This window comes from Etheostoma spectabile, chromosome 12 (assembly GCF_008692095.1).
Source record: "Etheostoma spectabile isolate EspeVRDwgs_2016 chromosome 12, UIUC_Espe_1.0, whole genome shotgun sequence".
NCBI classification, from domain to species: domain Eukaryota; kingdom Metazoa; phylum Chordata; class Actinopteri; order Perciformes; family Percidae; genus Etheostoma; species Etheostoma spectabile.
Window position 1 is genome coordinate 16,864,897 of NC_045744.1, and position 15,045 is coordinate 16,879,941.

Consider the following 15,045-nt stretch of genomic DNA (forward strand, 5'->3'; position numbering starts at 1 on the left):
TTCACATGGTACCATAAGCTGATTGATTTACTGTAGATCAGGCACAGTGCCCAGAAGGAGATTAGAGTTGATTAGTTTGATAAGCATCAAAATCTGTTATGTTTTTTGACCATGCCAGGGGTGATGCTAATGTGCAGCAGCTGTCGTTTGTTATACTAATAAGTTACTTTTTCCAATGTCTTAATTCATCGCAAGACTAAACCTACAGAGAGAGTTTAGTTTTTATCTCTACTTTAGTCCAAACTCCAGAGCTCCAAACCTGCGATGACTCTGAGGACACCCCAGAAGTTGTGGACTCCCTGTTGAAGATCTCTGCTCTGAACCAAACATGGAGCCTGTTTGATCCAAGTTTCTAAATAAACACTCCTCGGCTACCAAACATGGCAGTTTGTTGAGCATGAGTGTTGCCCTCTCTCTTCAACAAATGTACACATCCAGTGCTAAAAGCTTGACATAATGTTTATCTTTTGTGAACCTGCCCTGACCCACTCCATTAAACCATCCGTGGTGCAAGATTTTCTCAAAGATAGCTTTGCTTGAAAGTAATAGAGGAAGCATGCGGAGTATATTTTAGTATTCACCAGACCAACAAATGGCACAGTCCTTTGCTTTTTCACAGTTTTAGCCGGTAGGGATTCAAAGAGGCTTTCTTGATCAGCAGTGCTTAACATTCTAATAATGAAATCCTTTTCATGTGGTTGGGAGAAAAAGAATGTTGTGTTTTCTCACCGCAGTTTAACCCCTATTATTTGTGATGTAATTACCCTGTGTGATCTACAAACACATCTGATGAACTCTGTAGCAATGCTGTGGTTGTTCTGAAGCAATGACTTTTTTTCTTGTGTACCCCCTACACACACACACACACACACACACACAAATCAAACCAGCATCCTCTTTCCAGCTACAATTGTTGCAACTGTGTGATGAGAAAATACATCAGTGTGGTCATTTCAGTGGCAACAGTTACAACAATCTTCTTCAGTCTTCTTCAGCAGTCTTTTTTTTTATGTGACAGCTGTTCCTGTGGTGGTTTGGTCTAGCTATCAAGGAGAAAACAGATCTAATCAATTTGTAGTTTTTGTAGAAACTATTGAGTTAAAAGGAGTTTGAAGCAAAAGAAAAAAATTCCGACCTGGTTAATCTCTTCTAGAAAAGCTGTACTTCAGAAAGTTTGGCCTATCTGCTCCTTTAGTCAACTTGAAGCCTGTCATAGAGTCTGATGCCACATCACATCATTGACAATAGCCACTGAGGTCGGTTGTCCTTGTCCTGACAGATGGCGGGATGCTAAGAGGAAGCGAGGCACACCCTCCAAATGCCCTGGCTGATAACCTCATTACATCTCCACTGGGCATGTTTTTCTTATTCTCAGAACACCATGATGATGCCTGGCTCCCGGGAGACCTTGGCTTTTGAGCCATGCCAAGTGTTTGGACTTTCTGAGGGTTTTTCTTTACACGACTCATGGCACACAAGCGGTTTCCAGGACTATCGCTATCAGCTTTAAAACACTTTAAAATAGACGGAAATGTAGCACATCTTTAATCCCTCTTCACTAGTTGCCTGCAAGGATATTTGTCGCTTGTAAATGTTCTGTTTGAGTGGACTGAAAGAAACGTGAGGCAAAGGCAGCAGACCTTAAACATGTTACATAAGTCTCCTCTATCTGCCCCTTTACTCATCCACACTCAATACACACAAACACCCCTCATAAAAACCTCTCAAAACCTTAATATTAGCCATTAGATGTTATGTCCGTGCCCAGGAGTACTCAGACTTGGTGTTACAGTGCTGCAGCTGTTAGTTATTCTCTCTCTGTTTCTCTTTTTCCCTCCTTCTCTCCTCATCCTCCCCTGTGTCTGGAGAATGTAAACATCAAGAGGGAAGCAAAATCTCTGCCATCACAACCTTTCTTACAGCTGACCTGGAGACAGGGCTGCACTGACCGGGAGTCTGAGCCTGGATGTACACAGAGGGTAAAGTGTGATTAGTGATTAGATGTTGATGCTGCAATAGTTTGTTGATCATTTAACCCTATCCTGGAGCTTTCTGTTTAGATCAACATTTCAGCTTTCCATCTCATGTGGATGACATCCCTTGAAGTGTTTGCCATGGAAGTCACACCATGAATGCAGAGCTAACAATCAAATTTATTCCTTCTTCTTGGAAACTTTTATTCCTGGTGGCTTAAGGATGACGACACTGGCCAGTCGATTGGGTAGTCACAAATACTTTGTCTCATGTACTGCCATACATTTCATGGTTTTCGAAGCATCATTTGTGATGACAGCCCTTACCTTTTCTTTGTTGCCACTAGGTTTTTTTCCTTGATGGACTTTATTTCAAGACAAGGTATCCAATGTCCATGCTGCTGAGTTTGAACCACAGATGATATAGGATGCCCAATGAAATGAATTAGCACATTCACGCTCCACAGAAAATGAACCATTTTTGTTTTGGACACTACAATTTTTTCTATTGTGAATATTCATGCTCCCCAAAGGATTATGCCTTTTGAATTTGGCGATTGCACAACCAATTTTTGTAGTGCTCCATCATCATTCTCTTGAAACTTTAAAAACTAACAATTGTTGTTTTCAAGCCATCCAGAATTCCAAAATAATTTGTGAACCCCAGAGGGTAAAGAATGACCATGATGTCAGGAATACATGTCTTTTTTATTTCATTTTTTTTTATTCCTGTGCTCCAGAGAATATACCCTTTCCAGTTTTGACAATTCTCTAAACACAAACTAGCATGTTACTTGAAGCTCTTTAAAAGCCATTTCTCACAGAAACCTCCATTCCCTGCACCCCAAAGTCGTATACCCCCACTCACCCCTAACCTCTCAAACTGATTTCCAACCCCAAAATCCCAAGGCCATTTCCCCCCTCTTATTTCTTTCTCTGCTGAAGAATTTGAACAAATTACCTCCATATGTGTCTGAAGGAGCCCCATGGGAAAGGAGCCAAAAAGAATATACTGCTGACGGAACACAAACATTGACTTCATCAAACATCACAAGCAGCGTGCTCTGATGCTCTCCATATGCTCACCTGGCACCAGCAGCCATTTACTGACAGCACAGCAACATCTCACCAGTGAGGCTCTTTATCTTTTTGTGCCACATGTCGTTTAGTATCTGAGATGAGGAGGTGGATGGAGGTTGGTCATGCTGGTTGCTTATCACCAATGAGGTAACATGTCACCGTATAGAGGAGGGTATGTTTTTCCTCAGGCCTTCACATGATAAGGTAATCAAAAGATAACAAAGATTCAGTGTGTCAATCACATGTAAATGTTTCATAATTATAATGTAACAAAGGTGAACGAAATCCCAGAACCCCTCTAAAGGGCCTCACGTGTTTTCAGTTAGTAACCAGAGAATCAGCAATGGGGGAAGACCGGGACAGGACAGAAAAATACAGAAAAAAACAAAAAGGAGCAAAGTAGTAAGACGGGGTCTAACTTTTACTGAGTGATTCATTTTAAATCTCAGGTACCACACTCATTCTCACTGAAACCTGTATTTCTTTTGGCACCTGGCCAGAGACTTTTGACCTTGTACACTTTCTTTCTCATGTCACTCGGCAGGCGCTCGGTTGTGACCTTAGAAGCAATGAATACATGTCTCTGGAGAAAGGTCACTTGCAGAAGGCATTTGTGGGTCTTGCAGAGAAAAATCATCCACTCAACAACAGCTGTATTTCACACAATCATCAATGTGTCTGGAGCTGCAGTTCTCCCTCAATGGTGACCTCCAACATAAGGAATGTGTGATTCACCAGGGGAGGAGAAGGGTGGACTCTGGTCCCATTTAACTAACTCCAAGCTGCACTATAAGAGAGCTACAGGTTGATCCAGAGGAATCCTCCTCCCCAGGCATCTCCAACACCACACCATGCACACAGAGAGCGAGGGGGAGATATCGTCAAGGATTTGGCAGTAACAACCTTTCTGAGTAGAGGCGGAGCAATGCAATTGCAGGGGGATTAATTGTGTAGAATTCCATTTGGATCCACTACTCAGCTGTTTGACGTGTCGTTTAATGGCGATCAGAGAGCAGAATCAAAAATTCTAACAAGCCAGGTGACGTAAGACTGAAGAACTGTCGAACAAAGCTACTGCTTGGTCGTGTCCACTGGTGTTGTTGTTAAATGTCTTTGACGGCAATACTTAGTTGTGACTTTGACTGATCATATAAAACTTTCGTATATAATGTGGCGGAAAATATTGTAACAAATCACACTGTAAAGGCTGACTTGGCAACATATTTGGTAACACTGGCTGTTGACAGTTGCAGCAGGCAGCTGTTTTGAGTTAAAAAGTTCTATAAACCGAATGCATACTACATGCTCAGCGGCAAAGGCAGACAGACAACGTAATGACAAACTGATGAACATAGTGGTGCATGTAGCAGCTAAAGAAAAGAGCCAGGTATTTCCCTCAGGAGTTAATGGAAAGCAAAACAGAGCTAATAGGAAAGTGACCATTGGACATATTGGCTATATTTGTCAGATGGACATTAATCTCCGAACAGATATCTGCATATGAATGCAATATCTGTTGGGGACAATAGTTGCATATCCAAAGCATTCTGGTTTCCATTTGTAGTCCGTTTGTAATTCGACTAGTGTGACCAATTCATGTTTTAGCAGGCTTTGGTTGCATGCAGGTAAACAGGAACCCCCGAAATATTGGCCCCAGAGGATAGTTGTCATCAGACTGATAGCTGATGGGTTCCAAGATTAAATGGACACAAACCAGACTCTCTCTATGTCTGCAAGATGGGTAAATAGACAATTGTTTGCTTTGTTCACCATTACACCTTTAGTACTGTGTTCACAGCTTGGCTTGTTGCACGACTCCCAAGTGACCAAAAATCAATTAATGTAGGTTTAAAAAGGAAAAAGGAAGGGGATGAATCTAGGAAGAGGGATGTATATTGATAGTCAGCATTGATTAAAACACTCTTCCTGTGGCATCAGTATTGAAATAGATCAATAATCCATAATTGTAACTGTTTATAAATGCCTACATGGCCAGGTACCAGGCTATTTACAGAGTGAGAGCAGCATAGGTGCAATACTTGGCATGGTGAAACGTTTGAATCTAAATCCTTTCGTGTGGGGGCTAAAATTTGGAACAGATGACGTGACATTTTTGGAATGTATTATACTATAGTTGTACAAGTGTAAAAACCTTTTATTTAATGAAATGGGAAGAGGACAGATGAATGTATTTTAGTAAATATGTAGAATTTGGTCTGCAATGCAGAAGGAGCACAGCTGTCTTTGTTGCTATAGTAAGATGTATTGCAGTAGAAACTAAATAAATGAGGCTGTACCAGGGAGGCACTTTTCTAAGGAAGGATAGGATATAAGGGGTTTATAAACCTTTTCTTTTTGGCACCGGGTGCTTTAGCTCCTCCTGACCCGGGGCGATGGAGACGCCAGCGTGATGCCTGGCCATTCTCCTGGTCTTTGAGAGGAAAATCCTGTTTAACGTCTCCACAATAACATTCCCTGGGGTTATTTTTTCAGGAATGTTAATGTGCTTAGAGTCTACTGGCCCCTGTGGCCTCTGACATAGGCTCCTCTGGGCTTTCCTATCAAGTATTCGATCAGGCACAGCACAAGCTCTTTGGTGCCGCTGCCATCTGTTTAAACAGCAAAGATTGATGCATCAGGAATCTATGGATGACCCTGCAGTCAGACTGCACAGACAATCGGTTTTTGCCTTAGTGCATTTCTACAATGTGCAATTTATTTTTTGCTTCAATTTCCCATTACAACATGCAAGTTAGAAAATTTATGTTGTAAGCCTTTCAGTGGAAATTAATGGACTTCTCGGTATGCCTCGCACGCACTGTGAACACTGTATTTACGTGTTTTCTCAGCTCCAGGATGTGTGCTTTATGTCATGGTTTGAACAAACACAATACAATTACAGGATGTGAATGGACCTCTCCATACATATGAGATCCATTACTTGTCCACACTCATTTAGTCTCTCTGTAGATTCCCAAATGAAAACACATGCACAGAGCAGCATGATCACCTCACAAAAAAATCGTAAGCGGTTGGAGTTATTGACTTACTGTTTCTCCTTTCAGTTTGGTATAGATCCTTAAAGGAAATTATATTTGTGCAGCAAATATGAAGCTAGCGCTAGCAGCCGAATATCATAGCTTAGCATAAAGACTGGAAACAAGGGGAAACAGCTAGAGTGGCCCTGACCAGCAAAATCCACCTACCAGCACTTCCAATGCTCCCATGTTTCATGTGTACTTTACATTTGACATGTGAAGATATCCACACTTGAGAGCTTCTTTTTCTTGGTAAATGTATGATTTCAGGCATAATTGTGCTGTAAAGTTCAGGGATCCCCTCCCTCCCTCCCTGATTGGCTTTTTTTTCCATATGAGGGTCTTTCCACAGACCATGTGAACCTGAAGGATTTCCTGGCCCACTTGCCTCAGTTGTTAGGCTGTTTTTCTAACCCTTGTCTCAATGCATGCAAACACATGCCACGCTCCAGGCAATTCACTGGGGAATGTAGGCTGCATCATGAGGATGTTAAAATAGCTTTTCCTATTCTCCCATTAATATGTTCTCTGTATATAAGAGACTAATGGATAAATTCAACCCACATGAGTGAATGTGGTTTCATTTTCATTTCTCTGCTCTTCACATTTCAGGTGGTTTGGCAAAAAAAATCCAGGGTAACTCCCCTAAAACAAAATCCTCTTTATGATTCATAGTAAATCACACTTAATTGCACTGACAGATGCTGTAAAATCCTATCTGCTCACAATGCTGGCCTTTTAATGACATCCACAATTTGACCATTTTTGTGTGTTTATGCAAGTTTATGATTTCCCTGAAACTGGAAGTAAGAGGCCCCTACTCGTAAAAAACATAACTCTTTCTGTGTGTAACATTTTTATGCTCACCCTCTACCTCATGTAATGCTGGCCCCATGGTCACTTCACACTACCCTGAAAACACTTGCTCATACTTGGGTAGTTTTACAGCTCTCCCCTGGGGTCGCAGTAACCTGATTATTTTATCCACCCGTCATTCCAACTTCCCACTCGCTTTTTCAAGGAAATCACAAGAATGTTGTGTCAAGTACAGTATGACATATTTACTGTCAGTAGTATGCGTCTCTGATGAAGTCATAGAATGTGCTCAGAGCAGTCAAGCACGTTTGTCAAGAAACGTGGAGAATTAATGGCTAAAGCTCTCCTATAAAATTACAGAAAACATATTCTTTATGATTCCTAAGTAAATGAGATGACCTCAGAGTGTTGACTTAAGGCTCATATTTCAGGGTAGCCTCATCAGGGAAACTTTATCTGTATTCTTAAGAAAAAAGAGCTAATAAATGAAATCCCAGTGTTGAAAAAAATCAGGCATGATTGTTCAACCCCTGAGAATGTAATCAAATGCCTCCCTGCTCAGAAATGGTGAGTGCCTGCTGCCATCTACAGGCCTTTTTGGAGGAAACATGCTAATTTGATTCTAGTTGGCTGATATAATTTAAAGCTTTTAAATCATAAACATTATCAACAGCTGTAACAATACATTGACTAATGGTTTTAGATCTATTTCTGTGTACAATCATGTATTATCTTAACGCAAATGTTGTGACTAATAGGACTCTTTTTTGAATGCACCAAAAAGTATTTTTAAGCATACATACATACATATATGCATATATGTTTTAACAAAATCCCTTCTTACATTCATTGATTCAGCTGGAACTGCCCATCATAACTCCAGTGTTATATTGGTTTCCACAGAGCAGCTCCAGTAAAATCAACCAGGGGATTCTGTTGCGCTCTTGAGATTTAGGAGTTAATGTGACTGGACTTTATGGAGCTCTGAACTGTGGAGAAATCCCACTGAGGGAGGTGAAGCTATAGGCGAGTAATATGTCATCTTTTAAATAACACTTGTAAGATCAAGATTCATTCTTAAAACATGGTTCTACCCTGCTTTGTATTTTTGTTGCAGGCAAATGAGCTGCTCTCTTATCTGTTGTGGTACTGAAAGGAAGATATTTAGGAACTGTGAGTATGTTTGTGTGAAAAATACACTAACTCATGTTAATGGTATTTTCACATGTTAATCACCTCCTCTATAAGAGTTAGCAATGATGGAGCTTGCTGATTTTCAGACAAAGCAACTTGGCTGATAACAGCATTAACTTCAGCAGGTCTGCCTCCCTCCAACAGTGGCCAGTGATCCTACTATTTTTGATGTTTTTCTTTCTGTCTCAAGCTGCCTCCCACTGTCTGTCTTTTCTTTTCACATAAATTAAATGTTTCTCCTGAGGTCTCAGCTTAATTTTATAAGGCATCGTAAACTTATTTTCAGTCATGCATTCAGCAAGTTGCTTTACTTTTTTTAAGGCTGCTATTGCATCATCCATGTGTATTATACACTCCAGACCTTAAACAATGCACTCAATGCACAGCAACTGGTCCTATCCCTTTATGAGGAAGATGGCAGCTCCCATAATATAACCGTAACCCCGATTTTGAAAGCATCAATATGGGGGCAAGATTGCAGATGGATAAAAATAAATCATCTATTTAAGTGGGTGGCAGATGTCAGCTTCCTCGCTGCTTATTCGGACCATGTCTGTGTCTAAAAGTGGGCTGTGTAACTAAACAGAACTGTTTCTTCTATAGAGTATCTTTGGAAAGTCTTAAGCACTTCCACACTGCAAAGTATACAAATTAAACATATTTCACAACACAACATGTCTCAAAACATATTTGTACATGGCAATTAAATGTACTCACATTTTGGACAGTGTGCCCAGCACCTGCATCTACTGTGTCTGTCCCAAATATGGAAAAAGAGGAATTTGTCTTACTTTTTATTTTTTTTCTTACAAACCAAATTTATTCGGGCTCTGGGTCTGTATTTATACATTTTAAAACATAAACCTTTATCACCAAAATACTCACTACCAACAAACCAAATGAATGAACAAACAAACACAAAAATGAATATTACTTTCTTGGTTTGGGCAGTGTACATAGTTAACTCTAAATTATAATAGGCTATATAATTGTGCTATATAATTTCATTTCATGGTTTTACCAGTATGAGCCAGATACACTTGGTTTGAATTATTTAAAGTAACGATACTCGGGTTGAAAATAGCATATTTTTAATGTTAACTAGCATTATTGTGAGCAAAGCTACTCCAACAATTTGTTACAGGGAGTGACATTTTTGATTGACAGTTAACATTAGTTAAAAGGTTAGTTAATTTGGCTAGTTAACATAGCCTTATTACAGTCTGTGGGCCTATGCAATTTTAGTTCGGGATGAGGGGGGATGCCATCCTCTTTGTTGACAAAATGACCAAAATGCACGTTCCATGTTGACCTGCTATTCCCTCTCTCCTGGCCCTAGGCCCTAAAAGTTACCAGTGTGAAAAGGGGTTCTCGGGTTAAAAAAAACTTCAAAGAACTTGTTTTTGTTGTCCAATCACAGGATTTCTTTGTCATGTCATTAGAACCTGAAGTGTTCCAACACCTGGGCTTAGGTTAACCCTGGGTTAACAACGTGTGTGAAAGGAGGCTGAATCATCCCAGGGTCAACTCATAGCCCAGGATTAAGAATCTACAGTGAGAAAGGGCTTTAGGGTACCTGATAAGGCTTAGTTCGATTCATACATCTTACCACTATGAATTTGTAATCACTTTATGTCTAAAATCTGTTATGCATTATAACATAGATTACATTATATGGACATGTTTTAATTATGCTGCCTGTATCTCATTGTCAAGAGGACATTGGGGAGTTGATCCCAGGGCAGGACAGTTACTCATGGGGAGATTTTGTCTGTAGACTAATTTATTAATATTATTTATTTAATCAGTCAGTTTATAGGTTATTATGTTAATATTTAATAGTCATAGTTCATATTTAATTATAATCTACTGCACTGTTCAATCCCTGCACTATTCACTTTTGCACTATCACCACTGTACACAGGCTACCATAGTACCTTATACCTTTTCATGGTCATTGCATTTCTGTGAAGGATTTTTATTTTTATTCTTATGTGTGTGTGACATACGTGTGTATAAGTGCTTGTTGTGTTGTGGTTGTCTTGCAACTGGATGCCTAAAGATTCATTCAGGATGAATAAGGTATCTATCTATCTATCTATCTATCTATCTATCTATCTATCTATCTATCTATCTATCTATCTATCTATCGATCTATCTATCTATCTATCTATCGATCTGTCCATCTATCCAGCCCCTAGCATATATTGCATCGTTACATGCTTAAAATACAGGCTATAACCACAGGTTTACTGGTTTTGGTTAAATTTGGATTACATGTTTTCATACATAATCAAATATAGCTCAAGACGGTGTCAAAAAGACGGTGATTTCCCAGATTTAGAATATATGTAGGCTATGAATGTGCGCACAGGTGTTACTGAAGCCTCTCCATGTGACTGCTTGTGTGAAACTCCAACCATTGTTTGAGGACAACACAACACAATTCCAGTTTCCAGCATCGCATTCTCGGCTTCATACCATCAATACATCTGTAGCATGAATGGTGACAGCAGTCAGCAGGACAGGTGATGCTCTTTCACACTTCCAGCGTTTTCATGGCGTGTTATGCGCCTGTGTGGCACGTTTGTCGTTTATCGTTTATTGTGGAGTGTTCAGGAATAACGTGTGGGACTTTGTTGTAAGTCGAGCAGTGTGGAAGATTTATGGGTTTATGTGTTTGTGTGTTTGTGTGTGTGTGTGGGGGGGGGGGGTTATACTTCTCTCACAGTGGAAAGCTGAAGTGCCCTTTACGCACAAGCTCTCGTCCATCTAAAGCCACGGTCGGAAGACTTGGCATTAATTACTGCTCGGTATGATGGCAGAGGAAATCCTCAACGATTCCTTCCTAGATCTGAAAGAAGTGGAAAATAAGGTTGGCAGTAAAACACCGGAAAGTCTTCTGATTTGGATGAGGGATGCTGCGGACTGCGAAGATGGTTGGAGGTCTGATGTGGTCGACAGGGGACACCGCAGCTCTGCCCTCGCCGGTAGCTTTTCTGACAAAATAAGCAACTTAAAACAAGATATGGTAACAAGAATCCTGTTTTGGTCTCCGCTTTACATCTATCATATTGTAGACACTATATGTAGGCTATGCGTTTTCTAGACGAACAAAATATTCTGTATTGTAATGACTCATCAGAGTGTGAACTGCCTGAATGCGCATCTTTCATGTTCAGGCAGAACCACAACTTGCACAACTTGTTGAGGAATAACTTCCCTCATATTCTGATGACATGTTTTTCTCCAGAAGAGTTACGTTCTGAGCCGCTTCACCTGCTTATTTGTTATTTGTAATGACAGATACTGTCACCTGTCTCCGCCACAACCTTCACCTCCATTCACTTTATACATTCTAATTGGATTCCTTTGGTTATTCTCTGAGCAGCAATTGTACCTCACGCTTCCTCCCTCATTCTTTTCTGTTTGTTTGCTCTTTTCTTTAGCTCGTATAGTCAAATGAGCACAGGCGTTGTGAGAATTAAATATTAAATGTCTGGGGGCCCTTGAGAGCGTTTAAATCCACAGCTTTCTCAGCTCTCCTGACACATAGTCTATACCTGCAGTGAGCACACACACACACACACACACACACACGCACACAGACACGCACACGCATACGCACACGCACACACTTTATTTTCACTTGCACATGCTCCTTACTCCTCACTGTTATGCAGAGGTGGCTGCGTTCTGCCGATGTGAGGATCCTGCGCCAGCTGGTGGCGGTGCACGAGGGTATCGAGGCCATGCGTTGGCTGATGGAGGAGCGGGGTGCCCTAGCCAGCCATGGCAGCAGCTTAACAGGTAGCCTGAACAACCTGGTGACTGTGGAGGAGCAAGGGCCCTCGATGTCCGCCTGCAGGTACAGTACAGTTTAGTTTGGCAGGTGTAGCCTAAAGAAAACCTGTTCTCACTGAAAATATGGGCGCTTATTTTTTATGTTACCCAGGTTATACCAAGACGAATATCTTGCCAAAGTATTGGTGTAGTACGGAGGAGAATTACCACGATGGGCATTTGCATTGCAGAAAGTGCGAGAATACATGCCCAGATAAAAGTGCTGTAAACATAAAATGTATTATGAATTTAACCAAACCCGTTTTATGTCCCATTTAGAGTTAACACATTTGCATTTATTCCGCAGTGCTGTGAAGATAGGTCTGGCAATGTGAGACTACATTTGGCACATTCATCAGTGTTCTGAAGAGTATTTAAGAGGGAATTTTCAGGATATGAAAAGCATGTACCTTTCTTATGATATTATACATAGGCTACTGTAAGAATACACAGATAAGCAATAAAGTAAAACACAAACTTGAACTGAAGATTGTCCAACATCCTTCTAAATGTCCACAAAGACTTTTGGGGAAGTTCATGCAGTGTAGCCTCTAAAACCTAAAACAAAGTTTCCCAATCAGTATTAGTACATTTACTTCACTGCTGCATTTTGTGTGTAAACCAGTGATTCAGAAGAAAAAAAGAATTTGATCGTTGAATCCCCCTTGATGCAGGTTTAAAGCATTATCAGTGTAAGGGCTCAGGCTTTACATGTGGCTTAGTATTTCTACCATTGCTCCCACAGAGAAAGCCAGAGACCAACTCAGGATTTGACTGAAACCACCTCTGGTGAGGAGTCAGCAGATCAGCCACCGCACACTGGGGATGGTGATTCAAACAACAAGAGCTACTTCGACAGAATCCCTGAGTCTTCTGATGCAAGACCCCTTCATCCTTCTAGGCATGGGGGGCCATCATCTAGTCCTGCCAGCGGTTTGGTTAGTGCCAAATTACACAACAAAAAGTCACAACCACAAGACTCAGCTGTAGCTCCACTAAAAGACATCAAAGATGGTGCTAACAGCATCAGAAGAGCTCTTATGAGATCCAACAGGACAAGAAGAGGAGTGAAAGGGGACAATGGAAGTTTTTCCCTCACTAAACAGTCAGGGGAGACACATACAGAGCACCAAACTCAGGAGACTTTCAGATCCGGTCAGCGCAATAAGGTAGAGGAAGAGAGTGTGCATAACAGAGAGACGGCTTTGCTGGCCTACGATGCTCAGTGGTGCTGGGTGGAGTCCCAGGACGACGTGATGTTTCTATGACCTTCTATATGCATGATTTCAATTTATGATATTTGGTGTGAAGCTTTTCCCTTCAACAGTTTAAAATGCACTTTGACACTGATGAATAAATGAAGAATGATGCTTAAAGATAAACATTTTACTGTCTCTTTCCCCCTACTCTTTGGCTTTTGATTATGATGTATGCTGTTTGATGTGTGTTTTTATGGAGTTCCAAAGACATTAAAAAAAAACTTTTGTTTCGTTTTACCAGAGTTGAGTTGCAGAGATAAACTGTTTTCTGTCTTTTTCATTCAACTGCATTTCATTGAAATTATCTCATTCAAAAAACAAGAATGGCTGTCTATACTTTCTTGTGTTTATTTTTCACATGTAGTCCAGTCTCTTTGAATTCTGTATGGATATAAGGCAACAATTAAACTGTGCGGATTTTAAAAACGATGCTGCAATTATGCATTTTGTTCTGCTTAAATTTTTATGCAATAATGAGCCTAACATATTATCTGTTGGTAATAAACCAGTCTTTACTGATGATCTTTGTTGTCTCTTAACCCAAACACCAGAGAAGTGTAAATGTGCTGAATGAATGTGTGTAATTTTGGTCTTAGTCTTGGTGAAATTATTCCTAATCATAACATACACATGTTAAAATGAAGTGCTGTTCCTTTAGGCCAGTGTAGCCTTCCCTGGTTCTTTGGAGCTGGGTCTTTTATTGTAAACATTATAATTGACACAAGCGCTGGATACATTGACTAATATATTCAATTTAATAAAATTTTGTCAAATCATAACAGGAGTTATCTCAGCACACTTTACAGATAGAGTAGGTCTAGACCACACTCTCTAATTTACAAAGACCCAATAATATATGCTATACCCAATGCAATTTAGTGCATTATGTTTTGCATTATAAACCAAAAGTTTTCATTCACTTCCTTTTTTCAGTTTCATTAAATTTAACATCTTTATTGAGTTGTCTTTTCTGTATGTCAATACATTCATCATTCAAAACATGTACTCTTTACATTGTCCTATCCCTTTACACATTTTCAGCATTCATCTTTTCAACTCACATTAATGCCATCCTTCAATCATACATACAAAAATATAATTCATTTGGAGATGACTGCTCCTCTAATTTGTGCATATTCACAAGTTTGCCCCATATCCTGTAAAATTTCATTGGGTGCTGTTACGTTCTCTAATGCTGCTCTGGCCTCTGTTTGGAAGAGAGACATTTTGTTTTTGTGTTTCAGGTCTGCCCCCCCTGAGTGCCTGATTGTCCACAGGTGTTTTCAATCCAGTTATCAGAGAGGCTGCGTAAAAGCTCCCAGGTCCAAGACGCTGCCCCTTCCTCTTGCCACAACTTCCTGTCATGCTGGGAGTAGTTGGTGTACTACACTCTGCTGGTGTATATAATTTGGGAATTGATTGACTTGTTATTTGAAGCTGGTGAAGGTTCTCTGCCATTTGTTTTGACCCCCTTTTTCTACTGTTTTGTGGGCAGTCAGGGAGGTTAGCATTGTGTATTTTTGTTTGACACTGTAGCTCAGTTGCCATTTTCTTTTCAGGTGGTATGGGTTTTTGTTTGTTGTTTTGGCCTTGGAGACCCTGACGTTTTTACAGCTTCTATTTTTGGTTGGGTTACTGTTTAATACCCGTTTTTGTTTATCATCCATACATATATATTTATAGAAACTATATACATACATCTAATTTATGTAATAAAGCATACTTGTTGTGGTACTTTGACTTGTTAGTCTCTCTTTTGTTAGTTTGAGTTAATTTGTGTTACGTCCTAGCTTCCCCTAGACATAAAACTTAAGGGTCATAACGGGTGCACTTCAACATTGC

The 15,045-nt window shown here is 40.2% G+C and overlaps 1 protein-coding gene across 2 annotated transcripts; it reads left to right on the forward strand.

Annotated features, from left to right (window-relative positions):
* The first annotated feature begins 10,790 nt into the window (after positions 1-10,790).
* Positions 10,791-13,962, forward strand: LOC116699225 (leucine rich adaptor protein 1). 2 transcript variants are annotated; one of them, XM_032531730.1, is made up of 3 exons: positions 10,791-11,091; positions 11,785-11,969; positions 12,690-13,962. In XM_032531730.1, exons 1-3 carry the CDS (start codon positions 11,020-11,022, stop codon positions 13,210-13,212), a joined length of 780 nt encoding a protein of 259 aa, XP_032387621.1. In that variant the 5' UTR covers positions 10,791-11,019; the 3' UTR covers positions 13,213-13,962. The 2 variants fall into 2 exon arrangements, with proteins under 2 accessions (XP_032387621.1, XP_032387619.1); XM_032531728.1 differs by having other exon boundaries at positions 10,792-11,132.
* The last annotated feature ends 1,083 nt before the right edge of the window (positions 13,963-15,045 follow it).

What these genes read in the sequence shown, in the direction of transcription:
- LOC116699225 (XM_032531728.1), top strand. Translation starts at nt 10,917, where the DNA reads ATGATGGCAGAGGAAATCCTCAACGATTCCTTCCTAGATCTGAAAGAA. An exon ending in GCAACTTAAAACAAGATATG is followed by an intron (nt 11,133 to 11,784) that starts GTAACAAGAATC and finishes ACTGTTATGCAG; the next exon opens with AGGTGGCTGCGTTCTGCCGA. An exon ending in CCCTCGATGTCCGCCTGCAG is followed by an intron (nt 11,970 to 12,689) that starts GTACAGTACAGT and finishes TTGCTCCCACAG; the next exon opens with AGAAAGCCAGAGACCAACTC.